The following is a 16,595-nucleotide window of genomic DNA, read 5'->3' on the forward strand; positions in this document are numbered from 1 at the left end:
CTAGCGTAGGCGGATTTCTGCAGGTCTTCCGCAAGGCGGCCGGCGCTAAGCTCTAGTTGGCCGTGTTTGATGAGGGCCCCCACCCAACCACCCACGCTCTTGGTTACCTATGGCAGACCGTCCGCGTTACTTTTGTCAGTGCAACTCGTCAGTGTCCAAGACTCCAAACTCCAAGTTACGATCGCGAACATTACATCTTCTCCCATCGTTGAACTTACCAAACACCAATTTTGCCAGCTATCGTCTCTCCATGAGGCCCTATCATGTCCATAATGGAAGACGAGGGCACTAACTCTATATCCCTGGCTGATTCGACCAAAGATGCGAAGGATCTCCTAGCTTTAAGCTATGCAGAACTCCGTGAATACTTGCAGCGCCACGGCGACGTCAATGGCACAAACGCAATTCTCAACGTCCCAGGCGTGACTGCGCTTCCGGCTGGGGACCGAACTGAACTAGCGCGCAAGGTCAAGTAAGAAACCAAACTCAATGCACCAGCGTGCCTTTGTGCTTACGTTTCGTAGTGCCGCTATATCGCTGCCGACACCATCAACACTCGACGTCGACGAGCTATTCAAGCGCTTGGGATGTATACCACAAGAATGGAACAAACCTGATACTCTGAGCCCGACAATACGCCGTGATTCGACCCATAGCTCGAACGCGACGCGACCAGATGATGATATGCCTGGGGCTCAGGAAGTGGTCTGCCGAGAGTTGCTCGTCGAATATGGCGCCCGGCCCATTTGCTCCATCGAAGAGCGAGACAACCCCCCGACCCCCACCGCATCCAACTACGAAGCAGTGTGGTCTTGGTTGCGGGAGCGCCCAGAATCAGAGGTTGGGCGACAAGACATGAAATCAGTTTTGTCTGAGCAGTGGGCCCGGTGGTGGGAGTTCCGCAAGTCGCAATGGCATCACAGGGGAATAAGCGACAGTATGGAAGGGTACTCTGCGTTCCTTGCTGCAGAAAAGGAGTTGCTTAGGAGACAAGGAGAGTGGAAGCTGGCTGACAATCCTAGAGACCACGAGGCCCAACAATCCATATGGCAATCGATGCATGTTTCCCAGCAGATTCCGCATGACCATGGCTTCCTGGAGTATAGCGAAGCTGTTGAACGGCGACTCGCGCCGCACCGTTTCCAGCTTCCTCTGGAGCTCAAACCCAATCCACATGAGCAGTCAACATGGACCAACTGGCTCGAGTATGTCAATTTCGAACAGTGGCATTTGGAGGATCTGGAAAAGAATGCTAGTGCCATGGGAGAGGACTGTCACTGGGTTCCTTGGAAGAAGTTGCGCTCAGATAAGCAAGCGGCAGCGGAAAAGTCGAAAGACTTGCGCCTAAAATTAGAAGACGACCCAGAAACTGCGCAGCGTGCGCTGGCGGAACTGGACACTCTCATCCTCTTGATTCGCGACTATTTCAGGGGTACACATGAGTTTGCCAAAGTCCAGAAAAAGATTCACAAGCAAAGGCTCCGTGTCAAGTGGGAGTGGGGGAAGCTCGCTCGATGGAGATGGAGGTCGCCCAGCGACCAGAGTCCTCGGGCAAGAAGCGGTGCGTTGACGATGAGTCCTTTGAGCCACAGGCCAAAAGGTCTAGGCGAGATGATGGCAGCCGAAATGAAGCGTCGATCTCAGTGTCCGAGGGTGCGGCGCATTCAGAAAGAAGTTGACGCTTGTTGGACGACACGGAGAGCTCCTATATCGACGAACCAGATTACTTGGATTGACCTCTCGCAATCGAATATTATTTATTTGACTCTGGACCGCATATACTTCGACTGAATTGATGGACGGCGTGTTCGTTACATCGCCACATAGTCCACATCCAAAAGAATAGTGCTCTCAGTGATAGACTCTGTCGGAGAAATCACGCGCCACGGTGTGTCTTTGAGTTATATTCGTGTCCATTTGTTTGCCGTGCGCTCGTCAATAGCAGACCCGTTACAGCCTGGGCTTCCACTCGACGCGAGATTAGGCGGCCTTCATGGTTTTTATTTCTGGCTGTCAGTCCTGCTGACCGAAAGTTAGATCCAAATCGACAAGTCCGCTCGAAGCTTCGACCGTATGGACTCGACGAGGCACTTCCTGACTCTGACCACCTTTGACTCAACAGCGCCTTACTCTACCACTCCCTTCTTAGTACCATGGCTTGCTTGGTCTATGGCCCGCCCAAGGGCGATGCTGTATGTACGTTAGTCGCACTTTGTCCTCGTACGGGCTCGGCGTTCCGGTATCGCTTGTTACTGATTTCGCCTTCGCCCATCTACATACGGTGGCCTAGTAGCTATTTACTGGTCCTCGTGAGCAGTGTCCGATAATATATCTGCCTGGCGCTCGTCACAATCACCTTGACATCCCACCCAGTCTCCAAGCCTAGATCTAGGTACGCTCTTGTTTCGGGCGCCATCTGAGTCCTTCCCTCCGCTACCGTCCTTCAGAACAACGGCTCTGTTTCTCTTTGGCATGACTCTTTGCTCGCTATTACGCTCATCGCAAGTAAGAAAGACAAACTCGACACGGTAATCTTTCAAGATTTCAGGAGCGTCGTAGATCTTATCCAGCACGGGGACGAGCTCCCCACCTCTTTCGCTATCATCACTTATGAGTGGCTAGCGTCCGCTCGGGTAGATGTCGTTGAGAGAAAGACGACAATGACCTGGCGCGACACTTGCGTTATTATTTAACCAGGTTCTGTCCAAATACGGTAACTAACAGCTGGTATATTGCGGGCTACCCTGTACTAGCAGCTGGTAGTCAATAAATTGTTAGCTTATATTAAAGCCGAAGCGAGGAAGAGGACCGGTGGGACAAACTTATGGAGACGAGGGAACGCCCGCGAGCTGCCATCATAAGTAAAAAGTGCCATCAGCTCATTCACCATAGAAGAGTGATTGGGAGCTGGGAATCTCGGGACGTCATAGAATTCTTAATTATCACGATTTCGCCCTCACCCAGGTCATCACTGGACACCTCGGTATCGTTTATGATGCACGTCATTGTGCCCCTGTCAGTGGTCTCGAACACGGGGACATAGCGAGCAAACATACTGTTATGATTGCCTTCATGTTGCCTCCTAAGACAGCTTGAGGTGTGTATCTCGTCGTGGGTTCCCGGATCCCGACTGGAGGAGCGGCGCGTATATCATTGGTCACCCAGAAGTTAAGCTTATTCTCGATCCAAACTAGCGCTCGGCCCGGGGCGACGCTAGCGATGCGGGATCCTCTCTTATGACGTCTAGCTCAAGTGGCAGATCGTGAGAATTCCGCCTATCGGCATTGCACAGTCAATCTAACTCCCAGATCAATTCTCGCAAGGATCCGGCATTACATACGTCGACGCTCACGTGTCAGTTGGAATTCCATGTCATAAACTGCTGTCAACGCAATGCTACGTCTGGCACGAACCTCTGAGCCGTCCATTGTCTCGCTCTCGGTGAGACACAGCACTGGGCCATCTCCGACGTAGAAAGTCTGAAACCTGGCATAATGCCGTCCCGAGGTGTGACGTCGAAATCAATATAAACGGCGTAGAATCTGGCTTGGATCGCCACCATTTTGAAAACCTGTCAGATAGTGGGACCATTTCAATCTTACAGCAGATGCTCTATCGACGGGGTTCCTGCAGCTTCCAATTCGCGCGACGATACACAACAGGGCAATCCCGAATACTCGAGGGAGCAACCAGCTATAGTGGTGAGAGATTCGGGATTTTTGTCCAACATACACGTTCGCACGCTGAAAGGCTACGCAGATGCCAATCATTGCAACCCTGACCTCTCGTCTAGCAGATGCTACATGTCAGCTACCCCTCCCGAGTTGACTGGGCTCACTCGTCATGGCGCCTCGGCGAAAAAACTGCCATTGGACCCGTCGCACGATCTCTCTCATCAAGACCTGACGGGACAACCTTCGGCTGGGGGACTAAGACCTAGTGACTAGTCTTCCGCTCTCGTCTAATGGCCTATCACAGAAGCCAGAGATCTACAGGCGAGCGTTATCACTCAGATCAGATCTAAGCGAGCAGGTGACTGTAGCGTAGTGACACTGTGCGTGGCTCATCTTCATTTTGATCCTTCGCCTCGCACAAACTCCAGGAAAATGGTGTAAGTGCTGCACACAGTTGGCCATTTCATCGGAGGAGCCCGCTGCGAAAAGAGCGATCAAGGAGACTCCATCAACATATATGCTCTTTGTCGTGCTGCGACACGCTGCATGTATTGCGCAGCGCCAAGATACGACCAGACACCGTCGCTGCCACGGCGCGGCCCAAATGAGCGCGATTCTTGCACTTGTCTGCCAGTACCTTGGCGCCCGATACGTGATTGTCGTCTAGTGCTGCGCCTTCATGCTCGAAGATATGCTGGCCGAAAGATACCGTTAACCCCAGGAGGCAGCACCAACATGCTGCTGCTGCATACACCCTTGAACTTGTTACTATTGTCGATGCCATTAAGATTGCGCTTATCCGAGGTCTCAGCTTTGCTACTGTAGCGAACATGAATCAAGGCACAACAGCAGCTAGAACCTCACGTACTTTTGCAGAGGAATATCTCGCCAAGACGTCCCCCGAACCAGCCGTCGTCGCCTGCGTTAACAGTTCCTCAAACGTAATACTCTCGTCTTTGATGCTATTGGTGCTCTCGAGTAGATAATGGTGGCAGACGGTCTGCTTGTCCGTAAGCCAAATGTCGCCCCTTTGTACAGCTCGGCGCACATGGGAAGTGCGTCTGGCAGTTCACTACCCAGAAATCATTGGTCATCTCTCGCCCATCGACAAGGGTAAGTCGTCCAGAGGAAGCGAGGAGACCTTGATGTATTCGTGCCTGACGAGAGGCCTGGTCACCCGTGAACAGCTCAGCCCCGGATATTGATGGTTCAATAGTGTCACAGTCGTCTCAGCTTGATTCCAGACAACATGAAGTCTGCCGAGGGGCGGCGAGCGACAATACGGCGGAGGATTCTAACGTCGACAATCTCGATGACCATATGTAGACCATCAACACGGAGTATGGAGCTCTGTTTCGAAAGGTGACCTCGCTTAAGGCCCTCCTCACATTATCAGCGTGGTTTTCATATGCTACCATCTGCACGTGCTTGCCGCTTTGAATGACGGGCGATCAGTGTCAAAGGCGGTAGTGACAAATGGCAACAGTAACATGTTTGCCGCTACAGAGCCACGACATAGGACCGGAATGCGCTTCCGCGGCTAGAAAACGCTCGCGTTCAAGAGTGAAGGCCGTCGTGAGATAGTGGGCGGCGTGATTGTTCCTGGCGATGTCTAGTCGCGTCCCAATATATTTCCAGGGGGCTTTCCATTTCGACTAGTGACATCGAGTGGCAGCGAGTATCACAAAGCTTTAGAAGGGCTTAAGATTTTCGCCAGGGTAGATTAGCAGTATGGAAATATACCCATCCTCGAGTTTCAAAGCCTTACACCATTCACAAGTCATCGCGCATTCGACAGCCCAGGAGGAATCGTTCCCCAATCGCCCACCAAGGCCTAAGTGGTAGCACGTTGCAACCTTACCTTCAGTTCCTCTTTGATAATTAGGAATTCCTGTCAGAGAGCCTCTTGTCTGTCAGTTCGATTCTTCTCCCCCGTGTTATCAATGCTGGAACGGAGTTTGCTGACCTAGGTGGCACTGTTCATGTGCCTTGCATTTCGGACGAGGCGGGCCTCATCGCGGTGCTTCAAGAAGCCAATGGATCGTCAAGACCAGTTCCCAAACGCCTTGGTGATTCAGGCGTATTCTTGAAATTGAAAGGTTTGGTAGACGACTAAAGTCCATGTTGTCTCGCCATCGAGAACTTATCGTCTCAAGAGCCACTAGATCCTCGCGATTTGGAAGTGGCCATTGATATCATTGCCCTAGCAGCCAAAAATGGCCCCCTGGGTTCTCCCAAGAAGACTTGGGGGAAAGGCCACGGGTAATGTCTCGACGATTGACGAGTCAATCACAGCCCTCAATATTAATCTATCCCCTGATACCGTTCAATCCACAATCCTGTCAAGAGTCTCGGATCAGGCCAGTGACCTCTTCCATCGCTGCCAAAGATGCGACCTCCATGTATGTTCTATTCGTGACCGCGCAGAATACCTTGCTCGACGTCGTTAGCCTGCGGTGAGGGCAGCATATTATCACCAACGGAAGTGCTTTAGGACAGTTGGGCCGCAGCAGCTACAGATGGCTGGTGAGCAAATGCGTCGTTCAACGCCAGGAAGAACAGTGCCACCACAACGGCCGCCGGCATCGTTGGTGACTTGGGAACGGACACGAGCACGTCTAAAAAAGGCTCATGTACCATCCGTCCCAGCAAGCATAGCTTGAGTCCCGCTCACATTGACCTAGAACAAGTTATTGATGCTAAGCTAGACACATTCAAAAGGCTTGTCCGACGTACATTGACCACTTTTCGCAGACCCGGAGTCCTTGACTCTTCGGCTCGCTTTGTCGGCCGAAAATCCTTTCTAACAGCCACAATGACCAAATTTCTTAAGGCTGCTGTGTCTCCGCGATCAGGAGGTAGCAAGAATGCAGAGTAACTAAACGCAATTAACAGTCTCCCCCAGTGTGACGTCTTCAAGTGCGATGTCACTAACGCTTACAACGTTATTTCTGCCTTCCACGCCCTCGAGTCTCAGAGACAGCTAGTCAACGGGGTTTCCCAATGTGCCATGGTTTTGAAGGTATGTCTTTGGTTTAGGATTCCGTTCTCTGCCCTGCTTATCGTCTGCCACTAAGTCCTAGCCCACTTGCTAAACCTTCCAATAAATCATGGCCACTGACCAATTAAGGACACTATCCCTCAGAATACGACCCATGTGAAATCTTAGAGAGATTTTCTTCCCAAGACTCGCGGCTACCGGAACCTAATCGCCCAGCTTTCGCCGCAAGACGACCATGGTTCATGCTACTCCCCTCTATCACATGCGTAATCAGCAACGCCGCCCAGTCCAACGATGCCTCGGGCCACAGCTTTGAGGATGAATTGGCTCATAACTAGCCTTTCGTGTATATGGGATTGTGCGGCGCAAAGCTACAGCCACAGCGCTCGCCGCCGATGAGTCGATCCCTATCGTGGCGTATCAGACCTCTAGGTATTGTTTCTGAAGGTCCTCACACACGTCTCTGTGTGGTACTTCAGAGTAGTGGTCACCGAGCCCCTAAAAATGTTTCTGCTTTCAAAGGAAACCAATGGCGTGACGTCTCTGGGGCCGTGGATCAATCGGCTTTTGTCTCTGTCCTTCAAGATGCGCGCAGGCAGTTCGATGCCTCGTGTTTTAGTCCTCGGAGTGGAAAGACAATCGGAAGAATCGCGCGGCGACCGAGGCACTGCTTTGGCTCATGACTCAACACAACTTGAACATTGAATCATGGGTTAGATGTCGTCAAGGACAACCATGCCAACAAATCACTGCCACTCGTCACTTGGGTGAGCCGGAGGCCAAAACTTTTGCTTTGACTGAATTGTCCCTGTCTTTCCGGGGTCCCGTCTAGGTGGTATACATATATTCTATCGCGGTGCCAGAATGGTGGAATTGATCTTCTTTGCTCTTACGCTTGGCACTAACTTCATATATGCACTATTTCAGAAATGTCGCAAAGGGCATCCCAGTGTCTCGACGATACCACTCTTGCCTTGTAGAGTTTTCCACTTGCCCAGATTGTTCCTCTGTATGGCTTAGACCGGTCTAATACAGTGGAAGAAGGAGAAGCACCAACGCCTGCCACAGAACAGAGCTTTCTCGGGTTTTCAAGTACCGCATTTTTCATCACAGGGTCCTTAGAGCATCGAGTGTTATACCTCGATCGTTTTGGGAGTTACTCTTTGGGTATGTCGGACTCGCGCGGGGAGATACGTTCCGTGACCTGCTAGAAAGACTGGCGCCCCTTGCTCCACGGCAACGTCCGATGTGGAGGTTGGCATATGTACGTTCGGCTGGCAGTGATACTGTCACTGCTATCTTAAACTTATCATCCGTCCTCGGACCACGGCGCTAACATATTCAAGACCAGGGCTCTTTTCAATTTCATCCAGCTATGACACAAAAACCACAAGTATCTTTCATGTCGCAGCTCCAATGGCCTCGCCCGAGGCTGGGATCAAGAAATCGCTTCCCTGGACGCGTCCATCTGCACCACGTGGGCCTCTCAGTTTCGAGTCATTGGTACTCACAAAGTCGCTGTCCGACCAGCTGTCGTCAGAGTCCCAAGAGTTGCCAGACGACTCGACAGCGTCAATCAGCTGGGCCTGGCCGTTGGCATTGTTTGCGGCAATGTTGTCGCGCATGACAGACGACGAGCTGCGCATGACAAAGCCCGTGTCACCATTCTTCCAGGCCGTGTTGCGCTCAAATGTGATGGAACCGGGGTTTCCATTGTCAATGAATCCCTTCTTGTAGTTTTTGTAGGCAATCGAGTTGCGGACAACATGGTCTGTAGGCGGGTTGCCTGAGATACCGAGCTTGAAGCCATTGCCATCGCCCTCAAAGGGGCTGAAACCCCAGCGATTGTAACCGTTTCCCCATGCGTACACCTCCTCGAGCGTGACGGGCGAAGTAAACATGTACAAGTCGAGGCCGTCGTCGACATTGTTCCAGAGGCGGGCGTTGCGCACTACGTTGCCTTCACCTTTGCCACTCTTGCAGGCGAATCCATCGGCGCTCTCGCCGTTTTTGCGGGGGTCGCGGTTCATGTACGAGTCGAGGTTGATCACCGTGTTGTTGGAAGACGCGCCCTCAAGCTGGAAGCCAGTCTCATAATTGTCGTGTGTGGAGAGGCCTTCATAGTAGTTATGGGATGCGTCTCGTGCGTAGATACCGTATGGACCGTTGATGAGTCTGGGATGTTAGTGAAAGCAGACTTGGCGGCCACGAGGAACTTGCTCGAGATTGTAGAATGCCCAGTATTCGGCATCCTGAATGTGGAAGATGCCTCGCTCAGAGTTGGGCAGGCTCTCGCCCAGCTTTTTGGGTGTCCTGTCATCTCGAATGTCAGCCAAAGATTCGCTTATAAGTGGCGGATGGAGTCACTCACCCGGGCATGTTCTCACCGTTCACAATCACCTTCTCGCTCCCGTAGGGGCGGACAGAGATGGGCGAGGTCCGACTCCTACTCTTCCCAATTTGAATGTTCGCAGAGGGGGCAAAAGTGCCCTCTCGAAGGTAGATCACGTCGCCCGCGACAGCTTCGTCGACGGCATCCTGGATGGACCCGAATGGCGCATTGATGCTTCCAGAGCCAGAGCCTGACGGCGCAACGAAGATGTCGCGCGCAACGGCGCTGGCGACAATGGCCAAAAGAATTGAAGACTTGCAGGAGACACGATACATTATGAAATACAACACTGCGCTGTTTTCCACCGTGAGGTCAGGACCAGAGGTGCCCAAACGAGACGATGGAGTCGATCTTTATTAAACAAAGGAAGGCCAATAGTTCGTAGCTAATATCAATTCCGTGTTTCTAGCAGGTTTCGACTCTATCTACAGTAGCTTCGGTATCAATTATAAACCTTCCACTAATTGTGTTTCGGCCTTCTAACTAATATAAGGCGAAGACAATATACTCCTTGTTGATTGGTGGGTTATGAAGATCGCGACTGCGAGCGTACGGGGACACATGTTCCGTCCTACACTACGTCTACATGTAGCTAGCCATTTCCGAAAGTACATCCGGCCCGTAGTCGTGACGAGCCACGTACGGAGTACCGGTACTTTGTTTAGGCGTATGGGCCCGTGGGGCCGTGCTGGCAGGACATGCGAGCACAATTAGATAGAAATGCCAAAGGTAGATCACGGCAACCCGATGTTTAAAGTATTTGGGATTGTGTCCCGTCGATTGGACAAGCGCCAAGAAGCCGTTTGAACCGGCGCCGGTGGCCCCGCAAGCCCGGAGAAAAGGTGGGGTAGATGTCGAGCGAATGCAATGATTGGTTGAGAATTCCGAGTCCGGACCCGGATGCAGAGCCGATGCGTACGGCCACCCCGATCGAGGCAGCCAAGCATGGTACTTTATGGAAGGTGACAGAGTCTGGTTTGAGCATGGTAAGACGCCCTCCCGATGCAGCTTGTTTCTGACAATATAGGTCGGACATTCCGATGCCTAGATCCAGTCGTGCCTCAAAATCTCAACTCTTGGGAAAGCTAAGCTGCCCCACCGACACCAATCAGCGGCTAGTGTCCTGACTCCTGAGCCGAGGTTATCTCTGACAGGACCAAGAGTCAAAGACCCCGCATGAACAGGTTGACCATTATTACATATCTTCAACTGCAACTTCCAAGCTCCTTTCCTCACATCGTCTCGAACATCCACATATAACACCAAACCTAGTCCTGGTAGGGAACTCTGAAAATCCCATCATTCACTGCCCGTCTGGTACGGTGGTACATTGTCTGGATCCGTCGCGCCAAAGTCCTCTTCGCCAGCCCGGACAACACACGAAACAGCTTTCAGGCGCTCTACCTTCGCCCACAGAGCTTCTCGCCTCCCCAGGACCTCGGACAGGATATTTCCATCAACCGCGTCGATGTGCATGAATGGCCTCTCTATCGGGTCTCTGCCGATACTGGCACCAGCGGCAAGGAAGCGCGCCCTGCGATGCTCTACGTCCATGGTGGCGCGTTCTTCCGCGAGATTGACCTCCAACACTGGAAATTTGTGACCCAAGCCGCCCGAGACACGGGCCTTGACGTCTTGGTCCCCATCTACCCATTGATTCCAAGGCCCACAGCGACAACGGAGAAGATCGCCGCTGGACTCATCGACATCTGCCGGCTGTCTGAGCAGCGGATCGTCTGCGTGGCTGGCGATTCAGCCGGGGGGCATCTGGCTTTAGCGGCTGCTCAGCAGATGCGTGAGCGTCAGCCTGACCTCGCTGCCCAGCTACGCTGTCTTGTCCTCATATCTCCCGTATTGGACAGTGCCTTGGACCATCCAGAGGTAGTCCGACTGTCGAGAGATGACCCGTGGCTAGCTATTGAAGGGTTGCGCGTCCTAACACCGTTTCTGTCCGGAGGACTGCCGATTCAACATCCTGCTGTCAGTCCCCTATACGGCGATATCAATCATCTGCCGCCCATACTGCTGCTTTGTGGGACTTCAGACATGCTCTGCGGGGACGCTCGCCGGTTGAGCGCCAGATTCCAGGGCAAAGACGCCAAGGAGTGTATGCCGGGGAGTGTCCAGTTGGATAAGTTCACATACGTGGAGCAAGCCGACATGATTCACGTCTACCCATTACTGCCACATAGCGAAGGGGCCGAAGCCCGGGACCTGATTATGAGTTTCGTCCGCAAGAACGTGGAATAGCTACAGACAACGCAGTCTGCATCGGCAGTGCTGGATCCGAGACCTCGCTTGTAATGAGGATGGCTTGAATCGGGCCCTCTTATAGCTATACGCACACCGGAACTGCGCTGGACATTTGATTTGTATTGGGGGCTCCCATTGTCAAACAGAGTCTGGCGGGACGGGCGCTGGACATGTACGAGATACTGTCTCCTTGACATAGCCCAGTCGACTCTGCAAAGTTGCACTCAGACCTCGAGGATACTTGCGGGTGACGAGTGGATTCTTCACATCAAACTCACGAGGGCCAAAGACGCCGTGTCAGAATGTATGATAGGAATGGAGGTGATGCAATAACAGCCCTCACCTTTCAGCTTTCTCGTCGCCCCTTGGGCTTTATTCATCCCAAAGCTGGAGCAGAGTCCAGCTGCGGGTCAGCACGCAATCATCACCTTCTGCAGAATTAAGAGTCCTCGATCAGCCTCTTCTCACTTTAACTTGAACACACTTTTCAGTCTCAGCAGGGCTGATCAAGAGTCTTTCCTCATTTTCTCCCCCGCCTGTTCCTGGATTGAAACCTGCACCTACTCCTTCTCCAGCTGGCTCTTCACAAACTTCGTTCAGCAGCCTTCAGCGAACCTCTCAGACCCCGGCAAGCAACATCGACGAAAGCCCTCGCGACCGTTTATCAGCCTCGCCTCCTCGAGTTATCTTGGCTCATCCCGCCACGCTCAATAAGGGTACCCGTGCGTACTGGCCCTCGATGCCGCCATGATACATTTGAAGCTCAATTGATACAGATGCCCATCGCGATCAACGCGATGTTCACCTGGCTCTGTGCCACGGTGTCCTTGCCCTGGTACCCGACCGCTCCCGCCCCGAACGACTCATACGAAGACGCGGTGAACCGGGCGATCGACGCCATGTTCGAGGCAACAACGGCGGAGAAGTTGATGGCGCGTCATGAAAACAAGCACACAAAGCCATGGTGAGGACATATGCCCCTGTGGAGGGTCGCGAGTGGACCTGCGATCGCAAAAGTTGCAAGTTTCGCCTTTCGTGCACATATTGGGGGTCATGGTATAGGCTTTTTAAGAACGGCCCTGTGTAATTTGTCCGTCGCCGTTCTTGGGGAAATACAAAAGATCCATGAATGCAGTTCTTCAAGTGACTGTTGTGCCATCCAACAACGCAGCCGGAAGCTTTCGCGAATAGTCCCATGCGACTGGGCAGAGATGTAGCTGGACATCTGCCTTCTTTAGGGTGAGTGCCCATTCTCACGAGCTGCTGTAAGCCAGATGATATCGATCATCAGGTGTCGCTGGCCATGCTTTTGGCAATATTCCAGAGTTCCGTCGTAATAACATGGTTGATGAAACGCCTTGCGTCAAGTTGACAGGCGTATCAAACCACTTCACATACAGTAGAGTTTTACACCTAAGGAGAACCGCGAGAATGCGTCGCAACGGTGCCTTGTGTTGACGTTTCTTGGCCTGGAACACGGGCGATGGCGTGGAAGACAAGACCAGTCACAAGTAGCTCGACGAGACCAACATGTGCATGTACTGGAGAATGAATTATGTACATCGAAGTCCAGATGTGGCTCCGAGCAAGCGAGACCTGGGTCCTGGACGTTTGTATTGCCCGAGCGAACAATTCGAGGCTGAGTTCCCCTCCCATCTATGTCTCCGTATTCTCACAGAAACCATTACGACCCAAGCACTGTCAATCCAGGATGTGGTGAAGTTGCCACCATTAACAAAGCCCCGACGATATGCTTGTCAGTCCTGCCTGTGTGCAAGACAGAAGCAAGTGTTTCGCCAGAAGCCATATGAATAATACATATCAATACAAGAAGCTCCTAACGAGTCCGTTCTATCAAGTGCAATGTTTGTCTTACCTGCTAATGGCATGCTCAGCAGTCCGTTCAACATCTCATAGAACACTGCACACCTTAGCCGACTGTCTACACACTTGTGAATCCCATGTTATCAAAACTCTCTCCTTGATACCTACAAATGCTTTTCTAGGTCACGGCGAAGAGGACATATTCTTGTGCCCCCTGAGACAGCAGACACGGCACCAAAATGAACCTAAGCATGCGGTGAATAGCCTGATAGACCACCGTTGAATGGACGCCAGGGACTGGATTCAAGTCTTCAAGCCCTTGTCAAGCCCAGTTCACGCAAATCCAGGGATTGGCCACGCGGTCGGAGAAGACAGACGCAGGACACACTCCTGGCCTCCCCTCGAGCGAGCCATTCTAGCCAACTATCGCCTCTGGCCAGCGTCCAGGTCTTTGCCTGCGCCAGGAACATTGCACAGCATGCATATAGCGGAATCGTCATGGTCCGCCTGTAAAAGAGAGATGCGCAAATACGTCAGCTCACGGCCCCTCGTGGAGAGGTGGATGAAAACATTGGGGGCTTCACAAACCACAAAGCGCACCTGGCCCCTGTACCATAAGTCAAGGTCATTTGACAGCTCATCTTCAGGTTGATTCCCATTACCAATGTATCCTCACGACACGATATCTAGCGCAAAGGCGCCGGTCCTCCCAACACAAACAATTTCGGCCCTGGTCTTGGCCAGTAAGACTTTTTCGCTCATTTTACGCCCTCATATTGATAAGCCACCATGTCGCAGAAGCATACTTGTCCATGCCTACTACCCAGTGCAATCACAGAATCTAGTCGACCCCTCCAGCGGCGAGCTCGAGCGTCCTTTCCAATCAACCGACCGCAGCGCCAGCCTGTTCTTCGCCAGAGTCCCTGCCACAGATCAGTCGTGCATGTCTTGTAAATATCCAGCTTGACATACCTCAGCTTCTGTAACATCTCGTGATGCAGGGCTTGGGCAGCCGCTCTTCCTGCCTCTGAGCGCAGGACCTTGCAAGCCTGAAGCACAGCTACTCGGTCGTCGAGGTCTTGGGGCTTCTGCCGGAGCGAATTCACCCTCGCCGTGTGATCACTGACTTCCTTCTCACACTTGGCGACACTCCTCTCGGTGCAGTGCCTGAGTTCGCCGTGTACGATTTCCCTCTGCTTCCTGTTCTCCTCGATCCATCGGGCTAGGCCCAAGTTCCGCAGCAACGGGCGACTCTCGTCCTCCGACAGTTGCTGGCCAAGTCCAGGCAACATACTGTTCAGCGACTCATCATACATGGTAAGCGACTCGTCGTGCGCATGCTGTTCCAGAATGGTGTCGCGACACTCTCTATAATGAGCCAGTTTCGATTTCCCTTTGGATAGTTGCATCTCGGCGTCTTCTAGAGCTGATAACGTGTCTTCTCGGATTTTCTGTACCGCAATCATCTCCGCATCTAGCGTCGCGGCAGGAAGTTCTAGGAGATTCAGGGCGATTGAGCGGCCGGCAAGTGACGAAGATGCCCCATCAATGGCGCCGAGCGGAGAAGATGCTTGTGTCTCGATAGGTATCGCAGCGCCGTCGGTGCGCACCTTGCGTTGGTCCTGCAACCATGCAGAAGCCTTGTGGTCAGCCATGCGGCTGCTCAAGTCTTGTGGCTCACATCCGACTTTTGCGTTGGTAGAGTCATTGTTGTTGTTGTTGTTGTCGACTGAGAGTCTGAGCCATGCTTGACGTTCGCCCTGGGGATCGAGTACTTCGGGCAGTCGCATCTTTCGATGAACAATATGGTTCATTGCGCAGACGACATAGACCCCGCAATTGTGAGCATCGTACTGTCTCGGACCGTCCTGCGATTGCTGTCAGATGGGTCAGTTGACCGTACAGTGTAGCTTACCAAGCTTGCAAAGTCGACCAACCGAGTGTCTTCCTGTGAGCGAAGCCAGGCGAGCAACGCACTATGAACCTCATCGTGGCTGGCCCTGTGAGGCAGTGGATCATAATGCCTTGCAAAAATTTGGTGCTCTGTCATCTCAACAGACAGAAGCGACCAGTGCGATCGCTTGGGATGGTAGATTGGCGCAAGTAAATGGGCGATCGAACCAGCGTCTATGTGACGCAGCGTGCTCATGCTGCTCAGGCCATCATCTGACGGCATTTGAAACCAGAGAGAATCAGCGATGCGCATTCCATGCTTGTCCAAGCCAAGGTCTGTGCATACTTTGCTGATCGCCGAGCTCGTGAGGCAAGCAGTAGGTGACTCCAGCTGTTCACGCACAGATTTCTCAACCTCTGACAGTTTAGGACGCTTCCGATCCGGCTCCCCCTCAGGAATAGGCCGCAAGGCATATCCGTCATCTTCGTCTTCATGGAGAGAGAAGTCAGACTCAGGCCCTCCATATCCTCCCATATCGTCATAGCTGAGAGAGGAGGCATCAGAATCCTCGTCGGCTTCTTCGAGCGCTCGCTGCGGGGAACCTCGAACTGGCGTGATCGTACGCGTTTCCTCTGCACCGACTACCGACCGTGAAGCGTCGAGAAAGCTGTGTTCATCCGGCAGCGGGGGAACTGGATGCAAGCCAACCTCGCAGACTTGCGTTTCTTCCATGGGCAAGGTATCTTCGTTATCCTGTGACGGCTGCGGACAGACGCGCCTGGCCTTTAGACGCTCCAAGACGGACGAAGCCATACTGAGGGTGAAACGTTGGTCTTTTCCAGGCCGCTCGGCGTCTTCTACGGCCTGACGTAGTAATCCGCCAGATTCCCATAGCGAGCGCATGTCGAGCCCTTGCTCCTGCGCTTCGGTATACACAAGCAATAAGGTCTTCAGAAACTTGAAGCCCAGGGCTTTGGAGCTCCGCGTTTGCTGAGCTTGGTCTCTGAGTGCCGACGGCAACTAGTCATCGCCACCCCAAAGCTGCGCAAGCTGGCGCTCGATACTCTGAACAGACTTTGTATTGTTATCTCTGGTATTGGACGCGCCATAGAGCAGCTTCTCAGCCTCGTTCTTCAAGATGCGTGCGTGCTTCATGAATGTAGATAGATCGTTTAGTGTTTTGCTGCGCACAGGTCCCTCGGGTAGAAAAGCGGTGACTTGCTCGACGGAAGCGATACTGCTGGTGGTCGGGTCAACAATGTTGGTGACAACGTTCTGCAGCTGGGCCTGTTAGCTGACCTCGTAGATCATGAAATGGCCAGGTGATGAGAGTACCACGGACGTTCGAGACCGTTCTGTAGGATCGAGGAGAAATGTTCCTGACGTACGGGACGTTCCAACGGCAACAGAAGGGACACCGACGGTCGAGGACCACTGCAAAGGGAGCTCGGAAACTCGCGGAGCCGAAGGACGAAGGGGTCTCATGCCTGAAGCGCAATTATGATGTTGATCGGCAGAAGGGTTTGCATGCTCATGGTGTTACACAGGCGTAGAAAA

At 52.7% G+C, this 16,595-nt stretch overlaps 4 protein-coding genes across 4 annotated transcripts; 2 read left to right on the forward strand and 2 right to left on the reverse strand.

Moving 5' to 3' along the window:
- The first annotated feature begins 144 nt into the window (after positions 1 to 144).
- F5Z01DRAFT_665048 (uncharacterized protein) lies at positions 145 to 1,847 on the forward strand. The gene is made up of 2 exons (XM_046264141.1): positions 145 to 472; positions 525 to 1,847. Exons 1-2 carry the CDS (start codon positions 264 to 266, stop codon positions 1,789 to 1,791), a joined length of 1,476 nt encoding a protein of 491 aa, XP_046114755.1. The 5' UTR covers positions 145 to 263; the 3' UTR covers positions 1,792 to 1,847.
- A 6,228-nt stretch (positions 1,848 to 8,075) lies between these two features.
- Positions 8,076 to 9,469, reverse strand: F5Z01DRAFT_693641 (family 9 polysaccharide lyase; the record flags this gene model as incomplete). Its single annotated transcript, XM_046266222.1, has 3 exons — positions 9,047 to 9,469; positions 8,896 to 8,988; positions 8,076 to 8,850 (listed from the first exon to the last, which is right to left on the reverse strand). Exons 1-3 carry the CDS (start codon positions 9,340 to 9,342, stop codon positions 8,076 to 8,078), a joined length of 1,164 nt encoding a protein of 387 aa, XP_046114756.1. The 5' UTR covers positions 9,343 to 9,469.
- A 509-nt stretch (positions 9,470 to 9,978) lies between these two features.
- Positions 9,979 to 11,317, forward strand: F5Z01DRAFT_677504 (Alpha/Beta hydrolase protein; the record flags this gene model as incomplete). The annotated part of the gene is made up of 2 exons (XM_046265360.1): positions 9,979 to 10,053; positions 10,349 to 11,317. 2 exons carry the CDS (start codon positions 9,979 to 9,981, stop codon positions 11,315 to 11,317), a joined length of 1,044 nt encoding a protein of 347 aa, XP_046114757.1.
- Positions 11,318 to 13,915: 2,598 nt separating this feature from the next.
- Positions 13,916 to 16,075, reverse strand: F5Z01DRAFT_343198 (uncharacterized protein). The gene is made up of 3 exons (XM_046259213.1): positions 15,060 to 16,075; positions 14,117 to 15,012; positions 13,916 to 14,067 (listed from the first exon to the last, which is right to left on the reverse strand). Exons 1-3 carry the CDS (start codon positions 15,939 to 15,941, stop codon positions 14,028 to 14,030), a joined length of 1,818 nt encoding a protein of 605 aa, XP_046114758.1. The 5' UTR covers positions 15,942 to 16,075; the 3' UTR covers positions 13,916 to 14,027.
- Positions 16,076 to 16,595: the final 520 nt, after the last annotated feature.

This window comes from Emericellopsis atlantica (genome assembly GCF_019669845.1).
Source record: "Emericellopsis atlantica unplaced genomic scaffold F5Z01scaffold_32, whole genome shotgun sequence".
Taxonomy (NCBI): domain Eukaryota; kingdom Fungi; phylum Ascomycota; class Sordariomycetes; order Hypocreales; family Bionectriaceae; genus Emericellopsis; species Emericellopsis atlantica.

Excerpts from the sequence above, each read along its gene's own strand:
- F5Z01DRAFT_665048 (XM_046264141.1), top strand. The coding sequence starts at position 264 with ATGTCCATAATGGAAGACGAGGGCACTAACTCTATATCCCTGGCTGAT. Across the intron at positions 473-524 it reads GAACTAGCGCGCAAGGTCAA|TGCCGCTATATCGCTGCCGA; the intron begins GTAAGAAACCAA and ends TACGTTTCGTAG.
- F5Z01DRAFT_343198 (XM_046259213.1), bottom strand. The coding sequence starts at position 15,941 with ATGCGCTCGCTATGGGAATCTGGCGGATTACTACGTCAGGCCGTAGAA. Across the intron at positions 15,013-15,059 it reads TGGTCGACTTTGCAAGCTTG|GACGGTCCGAGACAGTACGA; the intron begins GTAAGCTACACT and ends CAGCAATCGCAG. Across the intron at positions 14,068-14,116 it reads GAGATGTTACAGAAGCTGAG|GGACTCTGGCGAAGAACAGG; the intron begins GTATGTCAAGCT and ends GATCTGTGGCAG.